General features: G+C 45.1%; 1 protein-coding gene across 4 annotated transcripts in view; it reads left to right on the top strand.

Moving 5' to 3' along the window:
- dnpep (aspartyl aminopeptidase) overlaps positions 1-21,157 on the top strand; it is a 57,999-nt gene that overhangs the window by 10,964 nt on the left and 25,878 nt on the right. For 3 of the 4 annotated variants that reach the window (XM_078552666.1, XM_078552667.1, XM_078552665.1), the window contains exons 3-6: positions 11,701-11,789; positions 15,083-15,196; positions 17,542-17,667; positions 18,185-18,309. In XM_078552666.1, coding sequence (XP_078408792.1) covers positions 11,701-11,789; positions 15,083-15,196; positions 17,542-17,667; positions 18,185-18,309 — 454 coding nt within the window. Of the gene's footprint in view, positions 1-6,557; positions 6,714-11,700; positions 11,790-15,082; positions 15,197-17,541; positions 17,668-18,184; positions 18,310-21,157 lie in introns of all 4 variants that reach the window. The other variant, XM_078552668.1, reaches the window with a different exon arrangement.

Here is a 21,157-nt window from a genome sequence, read left to right as displayed (position 1 = left end):
CTGTTGCTTGTAGAATATGTAAAAATCATGAGGGAGGTTTCTGTTGCCTGCTTCTGATTTACAGCCTGTGAGTTCCAGTTTCATTCGCCAATACCTACCAGCAATGACTCTTGGAAAGATCCAGTGTGTGGACATTGCCTGAAGGTAGGCTCATGCTTGATTGTGATGCAGCCTGCAGTTGAACTGACAATGTCCCAGTTCAAGCAGGACGGCTTTCGAAAGGGAGCTGACTAAGCACCTGAAAAGAAAAATTTGCAGGAATGGGGGAAAAGGCTGGGGAGTGGGCTGAGCTGATTTGTTCTTGGCGAGAGCTGGCATAGAGACGTTAGGCCAGATAGCCTCCTGTGCCGTAACCATTCAGTGATTCTATGAATGCTGCTTTGCCGAGTGCAAGTCAGTGCCCAGTTGCTAGTGCAAGTCAGTGACTTCAAAGCTGACTGGATTGCAATTGAGACCAGCCCAATACAATTGTAATGACCCATTCCGTAGATCATTGCATCCCAGCTTTGTCCTTCAGTGTGCTTTTAAGGGTGCAATTGTACGGAAACCTTTGCAAATATCTTCCCACTCACCGGTACAAAAATGGCTCAGTTGGTAGCCTTCCTCCCTTCTCTGAGTCAGGAGGTTGTGGCATGAAACCCTGGGTGTGTAATTTAGGCTGACGCTCAGAGTGTGGTACTGAGCATGTCTTTGGAATGAGGCGTTAACCCTTGGGTCCACCTGCCTGCTCAGGCGAACATGAAAGATCCCAGGGCAGCTGTCGAATGAATACAGGGTGTCCCCTCTGGGTCTCGGCAACATTCCACCTCCATTTTTAGCGGAGGTGGTGGTATTGTCACTGGACTAGTATTCCAGAGACCAGGTTAATGCTCTGGGGACCCGGGTTCGATTCCCACCATGGCAGATGGTGAAATTTGAATTCAATAAAAGAAATCTGGAATTAAAAATCTGATGATGACCATGAAACCATTGTTGATTGTTGTAGAAACCCATCTGGCTCACTAATGTCCTTTAGGGAAGGAAATCTGTCGTCCTTACCTGGTTTGGCCTACATGTGACTCCTGACCCACAGCTCTGTGGATGGGCAATAAATGCTGGCCTAGCCAGCGACGCCCACATGAACAAATAATAAAAGAAAATCGTTCCCAAAGGCCACTGTGGTGTGAAAGAACCTTCAGAGCAAAGCTTTTTCTGGCTCTTTCTCTTTCCATTTCTGATGACAGATTACGCTCAAAATATTAATCTTTTCTTAGCATTATTAATGTTCCCAGCGCCTAATCTTTCCTTCTTTCAGATTGATTTACTGTATATCCCTTCAACCTTTCATTTAGTCAATTCTCTTTCAAAATCAAGTTTAACTTGCAGACATTGGCAGTGTAATTAGTATCTTTATTGCAACAATACTTTAAATCCCCACTCTGTGCCATTCCATCCTTTCCATGCCATCCCTCTCATACCATTCCTCACTCCTTTCGTATCATTCCCATCCCATCCCCCATTCCACCCCTTCTTATCTCATCCCATTCTCACATTCCATACCTCCCATGCAATATCCCACCACCCTCCCTGTCGTTCTTCCACCTCCAACCTGCTGTTTTTTTCCCCCCATCTCCCATTTCTTCCCCCTCCCCCTTTGCAAAAGGTTTTATCTTCAGTGATGTTGTTCTGCGAAACACTGTTCTGTTCTTGTGGGGTGACAGTTGGTTAATTAGATATCACCACCACCTTCTCAAGGGCAATTAGGGATGGGCAACAAATGCTGGCCACAGTCCATGAAAGAATAATAATAAACATACTTTATTGTAACAGTCAGGTACTGAGTCTACCCAGGCACCACCATCCAATAGACCCATCCCTGTCCAATTCCCATCATTCCCATCCCATCCCCCATTCCACCCCTTCTCACCCCGTCCAATCAAAACCGACAAAACTGCTTAATATTATTATAGATTCTGCTGTCCTTACAATGGTGGCACAGCATCTCCACTGAGTGCTAACTTAATTTGGTTGTTAGACCTGAGCAGTAGGGGATACATTTGGTCTCTGTGTCCTTCAGGTGGAATTAAATCAAGGCTTACGGTTCTGATTACTGTCCGCTCGCTCTGCTGGACAATACAGGGGTGAGAACAGCATCCGACTCAGCAGTGCTTCTCCTCCATATTTGAACGGAAATGTAGAAACAGGAGGAGGCCATTCAACCCCATAAGCCTGTTCCATCGCCATTCAATAAGATCTTGGATGATCCGTATCTCAACTCCATCTACCTACCTTGGTTCTACAATCCTTAATACCTTTACCTAGCAAAAATCTATTGATCTCTGTGTTGAAGTGGGTGGGAGTTGGGGGGGTGGGTGCGTGAGAGTTCCAAATTTCCACTACCCTTAGTGTGAAAAAGTGCTTCCTGACATCACCCCTGAGCTGCCTGTCTCTAATTTTAATGTGATGCCCTCTTGATCTGGACTTACCCCATCAGAAAAAGTAGTTTTTCCCTATCTACCTTATCAACTCTTTTAGTTACCTTAAACACCTCAATTAAATCAATGGGGGGTAGGATTAGTAAGTTTGCGGATGACACAAAGATTGGCTGGGTGGTTAACAGTGAGGTTGAGTGTCTTGGGCTACAGGAAGATATAGACGGGATGGTCAAATGGGCAGATAAGTGGCAGATGGAATTTAACCCCGAAATGTGCGAGGTGATACACTTTGGAAGGAGTAATTTGACAAGGAAGTATTCAATGAACGGCATGACACTAGGAAGTTCTGAGGAACAAATGGACCTTGGTGTGTGTGTCCATAGATCTCTGAAGGCAGAGGGGCATGTTAGTGGGGTGGTGAAAAAGGCATATGGGACACTTGCCTTTATCAATCAAGGCATAGATTACAAAAGTAGGGAGGTCATGTTGGAGTTGTATAGAATCTTAGTGAGGCCACAGCTGGAGTACTGTGTGCAGTTCTGGTCGCCACATTAAAGGAAGGATGTGATTGCACTGGAGGGGGTGCAGAGGAGATTCACCAGGATGTTGCCTGGGATGAAACGTTTAAGTTATGAAGAGAGGTTGGATAGACTTGGGTTGTTTTTGTTGGAGCAGAGAAGACTGAGGGGCGACCTGATCGAGGTGTACAAGATTATGAGGGGCATGGACAGGGTGGATAGGGAACAGCTGTTCCCCTTAGTTGAAGTGTCAGTCACAAGGGGGCATAAGTTCAAGGTGAGGGGCAGGAGGTTTAGGGGGGTTGTGAGGGAAAACTTTTTTACCCAGAGGGCGGTGACGGTCTGGAATGCACTGCCTAGGAGGGTGGTGGAGGCGGGTTGCCTCACTTCCTTTAAAAAGTACCTGGATGAGCACTTGGCGCGTCATAACATTCAAGGCTATGGACCAAGTGCTGGTAAATGGGATTAGGTAGGTAGGTCAGGTGTTTCTCACATGTCGGTGCAGACTCGATGGGCCAAAGGGCCTCTTCTGCACTGTGATTCTGTGAATTCACCCCTCAATCTTCAATACAAGGGAATACAATGCAAAACCATGCAAACTGCCCTGATGATTTAATCCATTTCATTCTGGTGAATCTGTGCTGCACCCCAGTCCAAGGCCAGATATATCCTTCCTGAGTTGCAGTGCCCAGAACTGAATGCACTTTAGGAAGGATGTGAAGAGAGAATGCAGAAAAGATTCATGAGAATGGTTCCCAGGATGAGGAACTTGAGTTATGTAACAAGATCAGAGAAGTTAGGACTGTTTTCTTTGGAGAAGAGAAGGTTGAGAGGAGATTTGATAGAGGTGTTCAAAATAATGATCTGGACAGAGTAGATCGGGAGAAACTGTTCCCATTGGTGGAAGGATCGAGAACCAGAAGGCACAGATTTAAAGTAATTGGCAAAAAAAAACCAATGGAGATATGAGGAGAAATTCTTTCCACTCAGCAAGTGGTTAGGATCTGGAATGCACTGCCTGAGAGTGTGGTGGAGGGGAATTGTAGCATTCAAGAGGGAATTTGACTATTATCTGAAAAGGAAGAATGTGCCGGGATACAGGGAAAAGGCGAAGGAATGGCAGTCGGAGAATTGCTCTTTCGGAGAGCGGGTGCAGACACGATGGGCAAAATGGCCTCCTTCTGTGCTGCAACAGTTCTGCGATTCTGTGCTCTAAGTAGGATCTAACCAGAGCTTTTTACAACTGTAGCATAACTTCTATCCTTCATTGGTTCCTCGATGTTAGATAAATCACTGCAGAAATCTCCCAGGAGAAATTCTTTGCCTTTTACAATTGAGTAATTCAGTTGTTGCAGTAATGTGTGAAAGATACACGTAACTGATGTGATTTGTAGTTTGCAATCAGAGTGGCGCTGAACAAGGGGACTGGTGAGGGGAAACTAAGATTCAGTGAAGATGCAGCGATTAACCCTATGAAGTCTGAACTTCTGCTTCAACAGTGATTTCAGTGAGCAGCGTGTTAAGTCACAATGAGTGATTAAGATGCTGGGATGTATTTATAGACCATTGACTATAAGACATTACTCTTTCCTTGTACAATATTTATCCCTCAGTAACCATCACGATAAAGCCAATTATTTGGTCATTATTGTATGGCTGTTTGTGGGAACTTTCTGTGTGAAAATTGGCTGTTGCATTCCCTACAGTGACTACAATTCAAAAGTGCCTTAAAAGAGAGAGAAAAAGGAGACAGTTTGTAAAAGTAAGAAATTATTTTTAAAAGTTTTAATTTAAGTTTAAAAAAAAATCTCTAAGAAGCACTTACTAGCTGCTTGAATGAGCCTCCACAGTTTCAGTTGTTTCCTTTCTGGGCTGGAGGGGTTGAGTGGCATTACAGGAACATAAATCTGGCCATTAAAAGACTCTTTGTTGTTAAGTACCCACCCTAAAGTATGACTTGAAGGGGGAATTGATGTGCAAATGCAGCAACTTCTACAAACTCACAAGGAGGTTGAGAGCGAGTTACTGTTTTCACGAGGCTAATGGCAGAGTGGTATAATCATCCAGCAGCTTGTGGTGATTCACAACTCGTAGGAAATCTCCCTCACCGTAAATTTGTTGGATGATTTGCATATTAATAATGGCGAATGCCTTTAAACAGGGAGTTATTTTGGCAGCAAAACCTGGGCTGTTAAAGGATGGGGAAAATGCAATGAGGGCAGATTGCTGGGGCTAGCACAGGTCCAACTGGTCACATCTGTCAAGAAATTTTATCACATGTATGAATGACATGGACAGGTGCTGTAGTATTATAGTTCATTCAGGGAGTGCAAGTTACTATGGCAACAATGCACTTTTTATGTACATGTTGTAGTCTGGAGCTATAGATAGGGATGGCAGAGGCTCCAACACTCTTTCCCTCACATGGCTGACTTCCTAGTCTCTCCCACTCCTGAACTTACAGCTGCAATTTTAAGGTTCTGCCTCCTTGTTCTGAATACTTCCCACCATAGGGTAAATAAAGAGAAGCTATTTCTTATTGACTCCTTTAATCATCTTACACACCTCAACTAAATACCCCTTCATAAAGGAACGCTAGCCTAGTCTATCTAGAATGTAAAACTAGGGGGCACAGTTTAAAAATAAGATGTCTCCCATTTAAGATAGAGACAAGGAAGAATTTTTTCTCTCAGAGAGTCATTGGTCTTTGGAATTATTTTCCACAGTGAGCAGTGGAGGCTGGGTCATTGAACATATTCAAGGCTGAATTACATAGATCCTTGATTGACAAGTAGAGTCAAGGGTTATGGGGGACAGGCAGGAAAGTGAAGTTAAGGCCACAATCAAATCAGCCATGATCTTATTGAATGGCAGAGTAGGTTTGATGGACTGAATTTCCTCCTCCTGCTTCTAATTCTTCTAATTCTTATGACCTTATTCAGCCTGTGCTGATAATTTAACCCTTTTAGCCCCAGTACCATTCGGTGAATCTACATTGCATCACCTGAAAGGCCAATATATCCTTCCTGGGATATGCCCAGTAGCCTAAATATGGTCTAACCAGAGCTTTATATAGCTTGCACCCTTCTGTATTCCAACTCCCTTGCGATCTATTCCATAACGCCTTAAAATTTATTTTTTGTACCTGTCCACCAGCTGCCGACACCATCTAATCTCGCACAAGAAGAACTGGCACTTGACTTGACAAAATGATGGGGAGGAGTACCCATGGAATTGTACCTCTGGCAAGGATGTTAGCACCTTCAAGGCAGAGAAGGGGAGAAATTGGAGGGAATGCATTTATTTAGATCTGAAGCAGCGTCTTCATGAAATGCTCGGCTGCTTTCCTTGTTGCCCTGTGATCGGCTCAGTGAAGCAAAGCACGCCAGTGCACGTGATCACTCCGCTTGTTCATGGTGTTACGGCAGCCGTGGTGTGTTCTCCATCCCCTGTCAAAACTGCAGCCAAATGCTGCTTTTCATGTTGATTGCTCATCCCTTAAAATCGTATCCAGCTGGTGGGATATGCAACAGTCTCTTCAAAGGACCATAGATCCCATTAAAGCTAAGAGGCTTCTTCAGAAGCAATTTAATTGAGCTCCTTTTATGACCGATTGCTTCTCCAGAGCCTATACCTTTGAAATCGCTGATTATTACAAGCATTTTGAAGCTGTCGTTTGCAGAGTCCAGATTATGCAGCAATCTTATCCAGACTCAGTTGCAGTCTCCCAGGACTTTTGTTCCCTTTGCTGAAGCTGATGAAAAACTGCAAGGACATTAGGGTGAGTTTATTGGACCATTCAGGTTTGATTTTTAGTCCCCCATCCAATTTTCAACCCTCTGAAGGTGCTGTCTGCTGTTCCGGTGAAGTTCTCCAGGCATTTGGCACCCTCACAATGCCCTTCATCCAAATGCCCAGCCATTGTCTGGGAGGCTGTACAGTGAGTATCAGTAGGTGATTCCTTTAGACCTTTAGAGGGAAGATCATGTCCTCCACCAACGTACATACACATTTTGACGCCCGAATCACAGAATTGTTACAGCACAGAGGAGGCCATTTAACCCATTGTGTCTGTGCTGGCTCTCTGCAGTGCACCTAGTGCCATTCCCCACCTTCTCCCAGTAACCCTGCACGTTTTTCTTTTTCAGACAATAGTCCAATTCCCTCTTGAATGCCTCAATTGAACCTGCCTCCACCACACTCTGAAGCAGTGCATTCCAGATCCTAACCACTCATTGCATGAAAATCTTTCTCCTCATGTCTTAAATCTGCGCCCTCACGTTCTCGATCATTTCACCAGTGGGAACAGTTTTCCCTATCTACTGTGTCCAGACCCCTCTTGATGTTGAATACCTCTGTTGAATATATCAAACCCCCTCTGAACTTTCTCTCCTCCAAAGAAAACAGCCCCAGCTTCTCCAATCTTTCTATGTAACTGAAGTTCCTCTGTTCAGATGTGGAAACCCTGGTCAACCTTTTTCTATTTCCTTGCTCTCGCTCAATTGTCGTGAGACTTTCTAACTCTGGGAGACCAGGCACTGTAGAGAAGCTTTGTTTCATTAACTTTCTCTAAGTATTAGCATGCATTTATATGGGCCCCTGTCATGACCACTGGATGTCCGAAACTGTTTTATGGCCGATGAAGTACTTTTGAAGTGTAATGTAGAAAATGGCAACCTAATTTTTGCACAGCAAGGTCCCATAAACAATACTGGGACAATGACCAGATCATCTCTTTTAGTCATGTTGGTCGAGAGATAAGTGTTGGCCAGGACACTTGGGAAAATTCCCCCTTTCTAATTTGAATAGTTGTGTGGAATTTTTACATCTGTCTGAGAGGGTAGACGGGCCCTCAGGTTAACATCTCATCCAAAGGATGATTTTTTTTATTATTCGTTCATGGGATGTGGGTGTCATGGGTAGGCCAGCATTTATTGCCCATCCCTAATTGCCCTTGAGAAGGTGGCAGTGAGCTGCTTTCTTGAGCTGCTGCAGTCAGTGTGGTGCAGATACACCCACAGTGCTGGGCATCATTGGCAAGGCCGGCATTTGTTCCCCATCCCTAATTGCCCCTTGAATTGAGTGGCTTGCTAGGCCATTTCAGAGAGGGCAGTTGAGTCAACCACATTGCTGTGGGTTTGAAGTCACATGTAGGCCAGACCAGGTAAGGATGGCAGATTTCCTTCCCTAAAGGACATTAGTGAACCAGATAAGCTTTTACAACAATTGATGATAGTTGTCATGGTCACCGTTTCTGAGATTCGCTTTATGTTCCAGATTTATACATTAAATTTAAAGTCCATCAGCTGCCGTAGTGGAATTTGAACCCGTGTCTCCTGAGCATTAGCCCGGGCCTCTGGATCACTTGTTTTTTTAGGGAGTGCCAGGGTTTTGACCCAGCAACGATGAAGGAATTCCAAGTAGTTCCAAGTCACGATGGTGTGTGGCTAGGAAGGGAACTTGCAGCTAGTAGTGTTTCCCATGCATCTGCTGCCCCTCCCAGGACTCCCCCAGTACTGTCACTGGGAGTGTGGGCTTACATTGAATGTTCAAGGCTCCTCTGCAGTGGGGCCTGAGCAGACAGACTTCTGACACCGTGCTATCGACTGAAGAAAGGCTGACACCTAATTCATGACTATAACCATAAAATGAAAGGTCTGAAGTACACTTACAAGGTTGCACCCTGTGATAATTGATTTTGCACAGTACTCAGCACAGAGTTCCGATATGTTGGATTCAGCATCTTCATTTCCATGTCATCCTGCAGATCTTCCCAGAGAATAGACTATCCAGCTGGTCTCCCACTCTGCACCCTCCGTAAACTTGTTTTCATCCATAAGGTGATTAACTAAAGAGCCAGAGGTGACATGTGGGAAATCTTTTTTTATACAATGAGTGGTTAGGATTTGGAATGCACTGCTTGATAGGGTACAAAGTCAGTAGCAACTTTCAAAAGGGATTTGGATAAATATTTGAAGAAATAAGAAAAAAGAAATAATTGCAGGAGCGTGGGGAAAGATCGGGGAAGTAGGACTCACTGGATTGATCTTCAAAAGAGTTGGCACAGACTCATAGGGCCGAATGGCCTCTTTCAAGGCTATACTATTCTATGATTCTAACTCTGCCCGCATCCTAGCTCGCACAGAGTTTATTACACGCATCGCCCCGGGGCTTGCTGCCCCGAACTGGTAACACCTCAGTCTTAAAATTCTCATCCTTGTGTTCAAATGCCTCCATGGCCACTGCTCCCTAACACTGTAACCTCTTCCAGCCCCACAACTGTCCAGGATCTCTGCTCTCCTCCAATTCAGGCCTCCTGTACATTCCTAATTTTCTTCACTCCGCTAGTGGGGCTATGCTTTCAGCGACTGAGGCCCGAAGCTCTGCAAAACCCTCCCTAAAACTCACTGTAACACTCTCCCTCTTTCTCTCTCTCTATTTCCCTTCCTTTAAGATGCTCCTTAAAAACCTATCTCTTTGAACAAACTTTTGGGCATCTGTCTTACGTGGCTCGCTGTCACTCTTTGTTTAATAGCGCTCTTGCTGAAGTGCCTTGTGATGTTTTACCAAATTAAAAGTGCTATATAAATGCAAGTTGTTGGTGAGGGAAAAGACTGTCAGTCCTTTTTGGATGGATGAGTTAACCTGGGACAAATGGAGTTCTTAATCTATAACTGTCTGACAGGCAACGCTATGTGCATTGACTAAACTCCCAGATTAATTCAGCTGTGTGGCCCTTCTGAGCCCGGGTCACCAATCATGTACTTGCACTCATAGTTAGAATCATACAGCACGGGGAGACTATCCAGCCTATCGTGCGTGTGCCAAGTCTCCCCTAGAGACATCCAATTGGCCCAGCTCCCCCCCCTCCCTTTCTGCATAACCCTGCAAATGTTTTCCTTTTTAATTGGGGATCCAGTTCCCTTTTGAAAGTTACTGCAGAGTCTGCTTTCAATACCCTTTCGGACTGCTTTTTAACTAAGATTATTGGAAATGGGCCCAAATGATTGGAACAAAAAAATTCAGTTAGAATTCTACTGATCCCTGGGATGGAGGGGATTATCATACGAGGGAAGGTTGGACAGACTGGGCCTGTATCCATTGGAGTTTAGAAAAATGAGAGGTAATTGGAACATATAAGGTCCTGAAGGGACTTGACAGGGTGGATGCTGAAAGGATGTTTTCCCTTGTGGGAGAAACTAGACCTAAGGGACAGTTTGAAACTGATGTCAGTAGACAGCACCTCCAACAGTGCAGCACTCCCCCAGTACTGCAGCAGGCCTAGAGTTTCGTGCTCAGGTCTCTGGAGTGGGACTTGAAACCCTAACCTTCTGATTTGGCCCAGAGTGCTATCAACCGAGCTGTGGCTGACTTTTTCAATCGCCACTCTGCCACTTGCTTGGTCTGAAAAAGAGCTTCCTGATATAAGACCAAAATCTACCCTGACACCAGTCTGAACCTGCCCCCGACCTGTTGCTGTTTAACTTTTGCCCCAGACTTGCCTTCTCTGTGCTGTTTACTGACATAGTGTGAGAGTTCACTCTCATCCTCTTCCTTTCAAGGCTGAGGAGCTCCGGTTCCTTCAGTTTTTCCAAGGATTCAGCTCAGTTTGACTTGTTGTGCTCTCGTCTACCACCCCTGGAATTGGAGGACGTGGGTCTGAGCTGCGTTCCTGGGCTTGAAACACCCTGAGGAAAATTAGCACCAACCCCCACCTAGTGTACTGCATTGCATTCTGGGGACCACATCTCAGCAAGGACAAATTGGCCTTGGAGCAGGCGCAGCACAGATGCAGCTGAATGATACCGGGGCTGAAAGGGTTAAACGACAAGGAGATAGGCTTGTTTTTCCTTCAGTGGAGGTGATTGAAGAATCATCTAATCAAGGTGTTTCAGATGTTGAATAGGTTTGATAAGGTAGAGATAGAGAGAAACGGTTTCCTCTGGTGAGGGAATTAAGAACAATGGGCTGTAATCTTAAAATCAGAGCCAGGCTGTTCAGTGGTGGTGAGAGGGAGCACTTCTTCAGACAAAGGGGAGAGGTATCAGCTGTGGCTCAGTTCATAGCACCCTCGCCTTTGAATCAGAGGGTTGTGGGTTCATGTCCCACTCCCGGAAACCAAGAACTGTGATTGTACTCGAAAGAGTTGCAATCTGTGACTGTTGGTAACTCGAAAGAGTTTTCAGACAAAGGGGTGTGGAAATCTGGAACACTGCCCCCCAAAAAAGTCGTAGATGCTTGGGGGATAATTAGAGCTTTAAGGTCTGAGACTGATAGATTTTTATTGAGTAAGGCTATCAGCGAGGGGTTCAGTTACCACAGTTGGTTAAATGGCTAGAGTGTGGTGCAGAATAACGCTAACCACAGGTTCAATCCCTGTGCCGGCTGAGGCAATTCTTGGTGCCTGCCTCCTCGCCTTGTCCCATGGTAATATCGTGGCATGAGCCATGATTAGCAATCCTTGGACAATGAGGATACGACGTAGAGAGAGAGATTGAAGGGTATCAAGAGATATGGAGCAAGGGTTGGGGGGGGTGGTGGGTAGCTGGGGCTGAGATGCAGATCAACCATGATCTAATTGAATGACGGAACATTCCTGAGGGGCTGAATGGCCTCTTCTTATTTCTAATGTCCCGATGTTCCCAGATCAGAGTTGTCAGAGATTTTGCTGTTCTGAATGATTAAGTACATATCACACTGGGTAGTGTTTTTACGAATTGAGCAACCTGATATGGGTGAGTAATCAGTTCACGGCTTTCTTGTTGCAGTTGTTGAAGAGTGCAAGCGACATCTTCGTTCAGCTGGCTTCCAGGAACTAAAGGAGATTGACCACTGGGACGTGAAACCTGCCAACAAGGTGAGGGGCAGGGGGTTGGGGGGAAGCATGGGGACTGTGACACAGAGGCAGTCGCTCATCTCAGGGGTTTCCACTAGAACCAATTAGAAAATTAACCTTACAGCTTGGTGGTCACTGTGCTTTCAGAATTAAAGTCTTTGCATAGAAATACACAGATGTTCACCAGAGAAACAGGCCATTCGGCCCAACCAGTCTGTGCTGGCCTTTACTCCCCCGCCACCTGAACCCATAATATTGATTCACAAGTTATTCCTGAAGTGATTTTTTTTTCTCCCTGTCCCTCTTGACACTGCAGACATTCTTGCTGATGTAAGTTCCACAAGGGGGAGGCGGTGGTGTAGTGGTAATGTCGCCAAACTAGTAATCCAGAGGCCCAGGCTAATGCTCTGGAGACGTGGGTTCAAATCCCACCATGGCAGCTGGTGGAATTTAAATTCAGTTGTATCAACAACTGCTCCAAAGTCTACAAAAAGGAATGAAACCAGTCAAATTATCCAACATCGAACTGGAAATGACAACGACAAACCCAGCCCTGCTGACCCTGCAAAATCCTCCTTACTAACATCTGCGGGTTTATGCCAAAATTGGGAGAGCTGTCCCACAGACTAGTCTGGCAACAGCCTGTTTTGGTCATCCTCACGGAATCATACCTTACAGACAATGTTCCAGACACCACTATCACCATCCCCTGGGTATGTCCTGTCCCACTTGCAGGACAGACCCACCAGAGGTGGCGGCACAGTGTTATACAGTCAACAGGGAGTTGCCCTGGGAGTCCTCAATATTGACTATGGACCCCACGAAGCCTCGTGGCATCAGGTCAAACATGGATAACGAAAGCTGCTGATTACCCCCCACCCCCCATGAACTCAGCTGCTCCATGTTGAACACCAGATGGAGGAAGCACTGAGAGTAGCAAGGGCACAGATGTACTTTGGGTGAGGGACTCCAATGTCCATCACCAAGAATGGCTCAGTCACTGCTGACTGACTCCTAAATGATATAGCTGCTAGACTGGCTCTACGGCAGGTGGTGAGGGAACCAACAGGAGGGAAAAACATACTTGACCCCGTCCTCACCAATCTATCTATCGCAGATGATGCATTTGCCCATGACACTATTGGTAGGAGTTACCACCACACAATCCTTCTGGAGATGAAGTTCCGTCTTCACATTGGGGATACCCTCCGTCACCGTGCTAAATGGGATAGATTTCAAACAGATCTAGAAACTCAAGACTGGGTGTCCACGAGGCGCGGTGGGCCATCAGCAGCAGCAGAATTGCACTCAACCACAGCCAGTAACCTCAAGGTCCGGTATATTTGCCACTCTTCCATTACCATCAAGCTAGGGGATCAACCCTGGTTCAATGAAGAGTGCAGTAGGGCATGCCAGGAGCAGCACCGGGCATAAATGAGGTGCCAACCTGATGAAGCTATAACACAGGACTACTTGCACGCCAAACAGCAAAAGCAGCATGCGAGAGATAGCTAAGCGATTGCACAATCAACGAATCAGATCTAAGTTCTGCAGTCCTGCCACATCTAGTCATGAATGGAGGTGGACAATTAAACAACTAACAGGAGGAGGAGGTTCTGCAGATTCCCCATCCTCAATGATGGGGGAGCCCAGCACATCAGTGCAAAAGACGAGGCTGAGCATTTGCAATAATCTTCGAGTGGATGATCCATCTTGACCTCCTGCTGAGGTCCCCACCATCACAAATGACAGTCTTTAGCCAATTCGATTCACTCCATATTAAAGCAAGAAACGGCTGAAGGCGCTGGATACTGCAAAGGCTATGGACCCTGACAACATTCCAGCTACAGTACTGAAGACTTGTGATCCAGAACCAACTGTGCCCTTAGCTAAGCTGTTCCAGTACAGCTACAACGCAGGCATCTACCCGGCAATGTGGAAAATTTCCCAGGTATGTCCAGTACACAAAAAGCAGGACAAATCCAACCCGGCCAATTACTGCCCAATCAGTCTACTCTCGATCATCAGCAAAGTGATGGAAAGTGTCGTCGACAGTGCTATCAAGCAGCACTTACTCGCAATAACCTGCTCACTGACTATCAGTTTGGGTTCTGTCACCGCCACTCAGATCCTGACCTTATTACAGCCTTTGCCCAAACATGGACAAAAGAGCTGAACTCCAGAGGTAAGGTGAGAGTGATTGCAGTTGACATCAAGGCAGCATTTGACTAAGTGTGGCATTAAAGAGCCATAGCAAGACTGGAGTCAATGGGAATCAGGGGGAAAACTCTTCACTGGTTGGAGTCATAACTAGCACAAAGAAAGATGGTTGTGGTTGTACAGGCTCCCTCCCACAACTCTTCTTTTGGTACATCGATGACTGTATAAGTGCCGCTTCATGCTCTTGTCTGGACCTAGAAAAATTGATCAATTTTGCTTCCAATTGCCACCCCTTTCTCATCTTTACATGGACCATCTCCAACACTTCCCTTACCTTCCTTGAGCTCACTGTCACCATTTCTGGTGATAGACTGTCCACCAAGATTCATTACAAGCCCACAGACTCCCACAGCTACCTTGACTACAGTCTGCTTCCTGTAAGGACTCCATCCCATTCTCCCAGTTTTTCCGCCTCTGTCACATCTGTTTCAATGATGCCACCTTCCAAAACGGCGCTTCTGACATGTCTTCACTTTTTCTTAACCGAGATTTCCCCCTCACTGTGGTCGACAGGGCCCTCAACCGTGTCCGACCCGTCTCCTGCACCTCCGCCTTCACCCCTTCCCCTCCCTCCCAGAACCATGATAGGGTCCCTCTTGTGCTCACCTTTCACTCCACCAGCCTCCGCATTCAAAGGATCATCCTCCGCCATTTCCACCAACTCCAGCATGATGCCACCACCAAACATATCTTCCCCTCACCGCCCCACACCCACCCAACCAATCAGCATTCCATAGGGACCGCTCCCTCCATGACACCCTGGTCCACTCCTCCATCACCCCCAACTCCTCATCCGCTTCCCATAGCACCTTACCATGCAATCGCAGAAGGTACAACACCTGCCCCTTTACCTCCTCCCTCACATTGTTACTTTCCCTATCAACCCATGGGCTTTAATTTTGTTGGTATTATCAAATGTCTTACGAAAGCCCATATACACAATATTAGCTGTACTTATCCTCATCAACCTTCTCAGTTATTCATCCAAGATCTTCTGAGCCCCTTAGATTTTGTAGTTAAATCAAAAAATATGTGTCAAGCACAATCCACTGATTGCCAACTAAGCTGTCTGTAATTCCCTTTGCTTTAAACAGTATTACATGACGAGGAACTACTCTACAATAATTGCCTTTGCGGTGGGAGGCAAGTACAAACCAGGGAATGGATTCAGCATGATTGGAGCTCACACGGACAGCCCCTGCCTGCGGGTGAGTCTGGAATATCACCCAACATGGTCTTGGTTCTGCAGGTCGGGTCGGTGAATATCTGAGGGACAGGAACTGTGTTGAGTACAATACAAATATCACAAAGCAAATGTAATTCGCCATGCTCTGTGAGCTGTGTTGATCTCAGACAGAAAGAGATTGGTGCTAATGGGCAGTGTAACAAGACAACATCTCATGCAAGGCATTTTCTCATAAAACGTCTGACAGATAATTTGGGGAAGGGATGCAACTGGAGAATGGGTAATGAGGTTCCACTATCAGAGGAGAACTGGTTGTTGCTCCAAGTTTTGGCTACTCATCCACACAGAGACTCCAAACAAACCAGCCTCACATAATTGGGGAAAAAAGGGAATTGACTAACGTCTTGAAGGGAAAAAAAATTGCTGAACATAGGACTTGAGAGCAGGAGTAGGCCATTCACCCCTTCAAACCTGCCCTGCCATTCAACAAGATCATAACTGACCTGATTGTGGTCTCAACTTCACTTGTTACCAAAGCTTTTTGTCTTGCACTCATCAAGACAATTGCAAGACTGCCAAATTTCAAATGTTCACAACAATTTATACTACAGGAGAAAAGGGTGCTAATTGCTTGGTGGCTCAACTCTGGCTGAAGCATTGCCATGGAGAAGGCTTAGACATATTCCTTTTGTTTGCAGGGAACGGGCCACTGTGTATAAGTGTATGTCACTTCTAGCAAGCGTAAGAGCTTGACTTTTCAAGCCTTGCGCCTCTTTTGAATTACCTGGGAGCTAGGGGAGCCTATACTTCTTTCTCCATGGCAACTCCTTGGCCAATCAGAGTCGATCTGACAACCAATCAACACCCTTTTCTCCTATGGTATAATTTTTCTTTTGTTGTGATTGTTTGAAATTTGGCATTCTTGCCTTTGTCCTGATGAGTGCAAGAGGAAGGTTTTCGGTAACATGTCTCTCTTTTCAGTAATATTCAAGTCCTGTACTACCAAGTGATGGTGTGGGAAAAAAATTACACACCTATGAGGAAGGAACAGGGGTGTGGCTGCCTCTCTCAAAGAGTTGGCATGGGCCAAATGGCGGCCTCCTGTGCTGTATTATTCTATGATTGTTGGAAGCAAAGATTTCTTTAATTCTTTACCTGTTTGGAGAACTGTCTTTTATCTTCCTTTTTTCTCTTCATTTCCCCTCACTCTGTTTCCTCTCTCTACATTTTCCTTTCTCTTCTCTTTTTGTGTTTTTAAGTTTACTAAGTTAGAGGATATCAATGTTGGGAACGGAATACTTTTCCCACTTTTTGCAACCAGACTGCTCCCAGGTCAGGTATGATGAGGCTTAGATACAGTGTAAGGTTTCCTGAATGCTGCCTAAGGGATGCGAATTAACTCCAACCTTCGAGGACTGACCCCTCAACATTAGTGAAAAAAAAGAACCGATTTAACAGCAACATACATTGGTTCCATTCTTACCTATCTCATCATAACCAGAGAATCACTTGTAATGGCTTTGCTTCCTGTTCCTGCTCCATTACCTGTGGTGTTCCCCCAAGGATTTATCCTTGTCCCCCTCCTATTTTTACATGCTGCCCCTCGGCGACACCCTCCAAAGGCACAGCATTAGTTTTCACATGCACGCTGGCACCCAGCTCTACCTCACTGCCACCTCTCTCAACACCTCCACTGGTGCTAAATTATCAGACTGCTTATCTGACACCCAGTACTGAATGGGCAGAAATTTCCTCCAGCTATATATTGGGAAGACTGAAGCCATTGTTTTCAGTCCCCGCTTCAAATTCCATTCCCTACCTACCAACTCCATTCCTCTCCCTGGCAGCACTCACCATCCTGACATGGAAATATATCGCCGTTCCTTCACTGTCGCTGGGTCAAAATCCTAGAACTCTCTCCCTAACAGCATTGTGGATGTACCTATGCCACATAGGCTGCAGTGGTTCAAGAGGGCAACTCACCACCACCTTCTCAAGGGCAACTAGGGATGGGCAATAAATGCTGGTCCAGCCAGCGACACCCCCATCCTGTGAATGAATTTTTAAAAACCAGTCTGAAACTAAGCCAATCTGTTTGCAACTTTGGTGTCACATTTGATTCTAGTTGCTGCCCAGTCTCTGTGCATTTGTTTTTATTTTTATGCTTGTTCATGAGATGTGGACATCTTTGGCAAGGCCAGCAGTTGCTGCTCATCTCTCAATTGCCCTTGAAAAGGTGGTGATGAGCTGCCTTCCTGAACTACTGCAACGTGTGTGGTGCATTGGTGGGCGGTTTTGGGAGTACTGCATTCTTTGCGTTATTGGTTGACAGGTGTTGAGTTTGTTTGAATTTGTTTATGTTACCAGGTCAAGCTCAGGTCAAAGAAGTCGCAAGTGGGTTACCTGCAGGTGGGAGTGGAGTGTTATGGTGGTGGAATCTGGAATACCTGGTTCGACCGTGACCTCACAATGGCCGGCAGGGCTGTGGTGAAGGTAAGCTGGGTTCATTGGCCACACTGGCTTCTAGGTTTGGCAATGTCACAATTTTGAAATTCTTATCCTTGTTTTCTAAAACATCCTATCTCTGTAACCTCCACCCCTACAACCCTCCAAGATCTTTGCGCTGCTCCAATTCTGGCCTCTTGCATTTTCCCGGTTTCCATTGCTCCATCACTGGTGGATATGTCTTCAACTGCCAAGGCCCTAAACTCTGATATTCCCTCCCCAAAACCATCCACCTCTCTCTCCTCCTCTAAGACGCTCCTTAAAACTGACCACTTTGACCAAGTTTTAGGTCACCTGTCCTAATATCTCCTTCTGTCGGTAAGGAGTCAAATTTTATGAAGCGCCTTATGACATTTTACTACATTGTAGGTGCTCTGTAAATGCAGGTTGTTGTTGTTCCAGCACCTCTATCTTCAGTGCATCCAATGCCATGTCATTCTGGTGCATACAGTTTGATGCAGCAATTTTTACTTGCTTTAGATCTCTGCTTTTCTTCTGCTTCTAGAATGGAGACAAAGTGGAGCATCGCCTGATCAATGTGGCTGATCCAGTCCTTCGTATCCCTCATCTGGCCATCCACCTGCAGAGAGACATTAACGACAACTTTGGACCCAACAAGGAGACTCACCTGTACGCTGGCATGGTTGGCAGCCTTTGTAATGCGCTGAGAGACTCACCCTGCCCTCAGCTCAGCTGGCAATCGCATTCCCGCGACCGGCCATGGGTCCAGGTTCCACCCTGGAGACTTGAGTGCACAATCTAGCCTGAAGCTTCACTGCAGCGCCGAGGGTAGTGCTGTACTATCGGAGGCGCATTCCTCAGCTGAAACTTTAGTCCACCGTCCCACCTGTTCTGGTGGGTGATGAGGGAACCTTCAGAGATTGAATAGAGTCCTGGCTCAGGGTGTACACCCAATTCTCTGGCTGTAACACTTTATTACAGCAGGGCAAGGTGCCATTTAAGTTTAACTATTTTTTTGAAAGGTTTCCCATCTTCCAAGAATTGGATTTTGGGTGGAAAAGGGAGTGATAGGGTCCAGCTCTATGCTTCAATTCTATACACCCACTAAGCTTGGATGAGTTGCAAGGCTCCCTTTTTCTCTCGTGTGGGGAAGTAAAAGATCCCACAGTCACAGCAAGTGAGGGATCTTAACAGGATGGATACTGAGAGGATGCTTCCCCTCAGGGTTGTGGAATCTAGAGCTTGGGGCCACACTTCCAAAATAAAGGGAGATGAGGAGGAATTTCTTCTCTTTACCCAGTTAAGTGTTTGAAATTCTGTTCCACAGAGAGCAATGGAGACTGGGTCTTGAATTTATTCAAGGTTGAGTTAGACAGATTTTTGATTGATGAGGGAGTCACAGGTTATGGGGGGCAGATAGGAAAGTGGAGTGAAGGCTGCAACCAGCTCAGCCATGATCCTATTGACTGGCGGAGCAGGCTCGAGGGGCCGAATGGCCTATTCTTGCTCCTATTTCTTATATTCTTACAGATATTTCAACGAAGAGCAGAGGAGTTCTCCCAGTGTCCTGGTCAATGTTTATCCCTCAACCAGCATCACTAAAATGGAATTAAAATATCGCTAGAAACACTCAGCAAGTCAGGCAGCATCTCTGCAGAGAGAAACAGAAATAATATTTCATGTTAATGTCCATCATTCAAACTTTCATCGGAATTCTATTGAATTGCGATTGACCTGAAACATTGACTCTGATTCTCTCACCACCGATGCTGCCTGATCTGCTGAGTGTTTCCAGCATTTTCTGTTCTTACCTGAAATAGATTATCTGGTCATTGCTGTTTGTGGGATCTTGCTATATGGAAATTTGCTGCTGCGATATTTACATTACAATAGTTACTATACTTCAAACCAAAAGTTAGTTTGATCCTAAAGAGTTCTGTTGCAAACAAACGGTGGCTACCAAATTGTGCCAATCTGCCTTTGAAAAACCAGACAACTCAGTCCCATTTACTACTAACCCCGCTTACCCCAACACCCCACTAAGATCAGTGAGTTCAGCTTAGACCGATAAATTTACTGTATAAACCCACTGAGCCATCAGGGCACTTCACCTTTCCGCAGCACAATTTCTTACTAAGTCAATATTGTTGTACACCAAACTGGATAAGGTTGTATTACAAAGTATTACAACACAGAAACAGGCAATTCAGCTCAACTGGTCTGTGTCAGTCCATTCTACATGAGCCTCCTTCCATCCCTCTTCATTTAATCATCCAATCAACATATCGTCTTCCTTTCTCCCTCCTGGCTTCCCCTTAAATGTATCTATACTATTCACCTCAATTACTCCCTGTGGCAGCGCATTCCACATTCTCACCACTCTGAGTAAAGAAGTTTCTCCTGAATTGCTTCGTAAATTTATTAGTGACTATCTAATATTTATGATGTTATGAGGTGGCAGATGATGTGTGCCAGGCGGACCAAATCCACAAGGGAAATTTGGTCACACTATCACAATGGTTTTGCAATTTGTATTTATTACGAGATGTGTGCCATGATTTCAGAAGTAATGAGTCCACCAAGACCTTTAGAGGTTTTTTAAAAATTAAAATATTAATTAACAAAATTAAAAAGATTTCAAGCACAACTACCATTACTTACTACTATGACAAATCTTAAAATTCCTAACTGACCTGACTCCCAGTTACACATCCCCTTTAAAGCAACAGTCCAAAATAGATTTTAGATTTAAAACAAAATCACCAAGTTAACACAGTACCCACTTGACATTGGAATTCCAAATGGATTCCCCAACTTCAGTTGCTTTACATAGCAGACTTATGCACAAATGGCTGGAGGCTTCTTGAAGGCTGTTTCACTCCTGTTAGATCTTACATGGCCCTCTCCACATAGCCTTTCATTCTCCTTTATATAGGTTTCTTTCTCTTTAATATGTAAATTATATTGTTCCATATGCCTTTGAAACTGTATCTTCCTCATAATATAAAAACTTTCACGTTGTCAATATTGTCAGTAACTTTTGGGAAAAATAAACACACTCCTTAGCCTTGCTTATCTGGCGAGTTGTAAACAGACTAAAATCCCTTTGAAATCCAAACAATCCCTTCATTTGTCTAAAAATGCAAATTCCTTTCACACCTTACATGCTAAACCAGCAACTCATTAGCATCTCAAGCACATTTTTACACCTAGCTTCTTTTGATGATTTCAAGCTTGCAGTCCACTTGACTCCAAATGTCATTAAATCACACAGACAGAACCATCTGCACTTACACTCATAAACCTACTTTACAATAACCAGAAAAATATTATGAAAGTTATTATACTTTCATCAAAATGGCCCCTAGTTTTAGACTTCCTTGCAAGTGGAAACATAATTTCTACATTTACCCTTATCAAACCCTTTCATAATTTTAAAGACCTCTATCAGGTCATCCCTCAGTCACCTCTTTTCGAGAGAGAGAGCTCCAGCCTGTTCAACCTTTTCTTGATAGGT

The sequence above is a fragment of the Cetorhinus maximus genome, chromosome 11 (genome assembly GCF_964194155.1).
Source record: "Cetorhinus maximus chromosome 11, sCetMax3.hap1.1, whole genome shotgun sequence".
NCBI lineage: Eukaryota > Metazoa > Chordata > Chondrichthyes > Lamniformes > Cetorhinidae > Cetorhinus > Cetorhinus maximus.
Note: the sequence above shows the minus strand (reverse complement) of the source record. Positions and strands in the feature narration are given on the sequence as shown.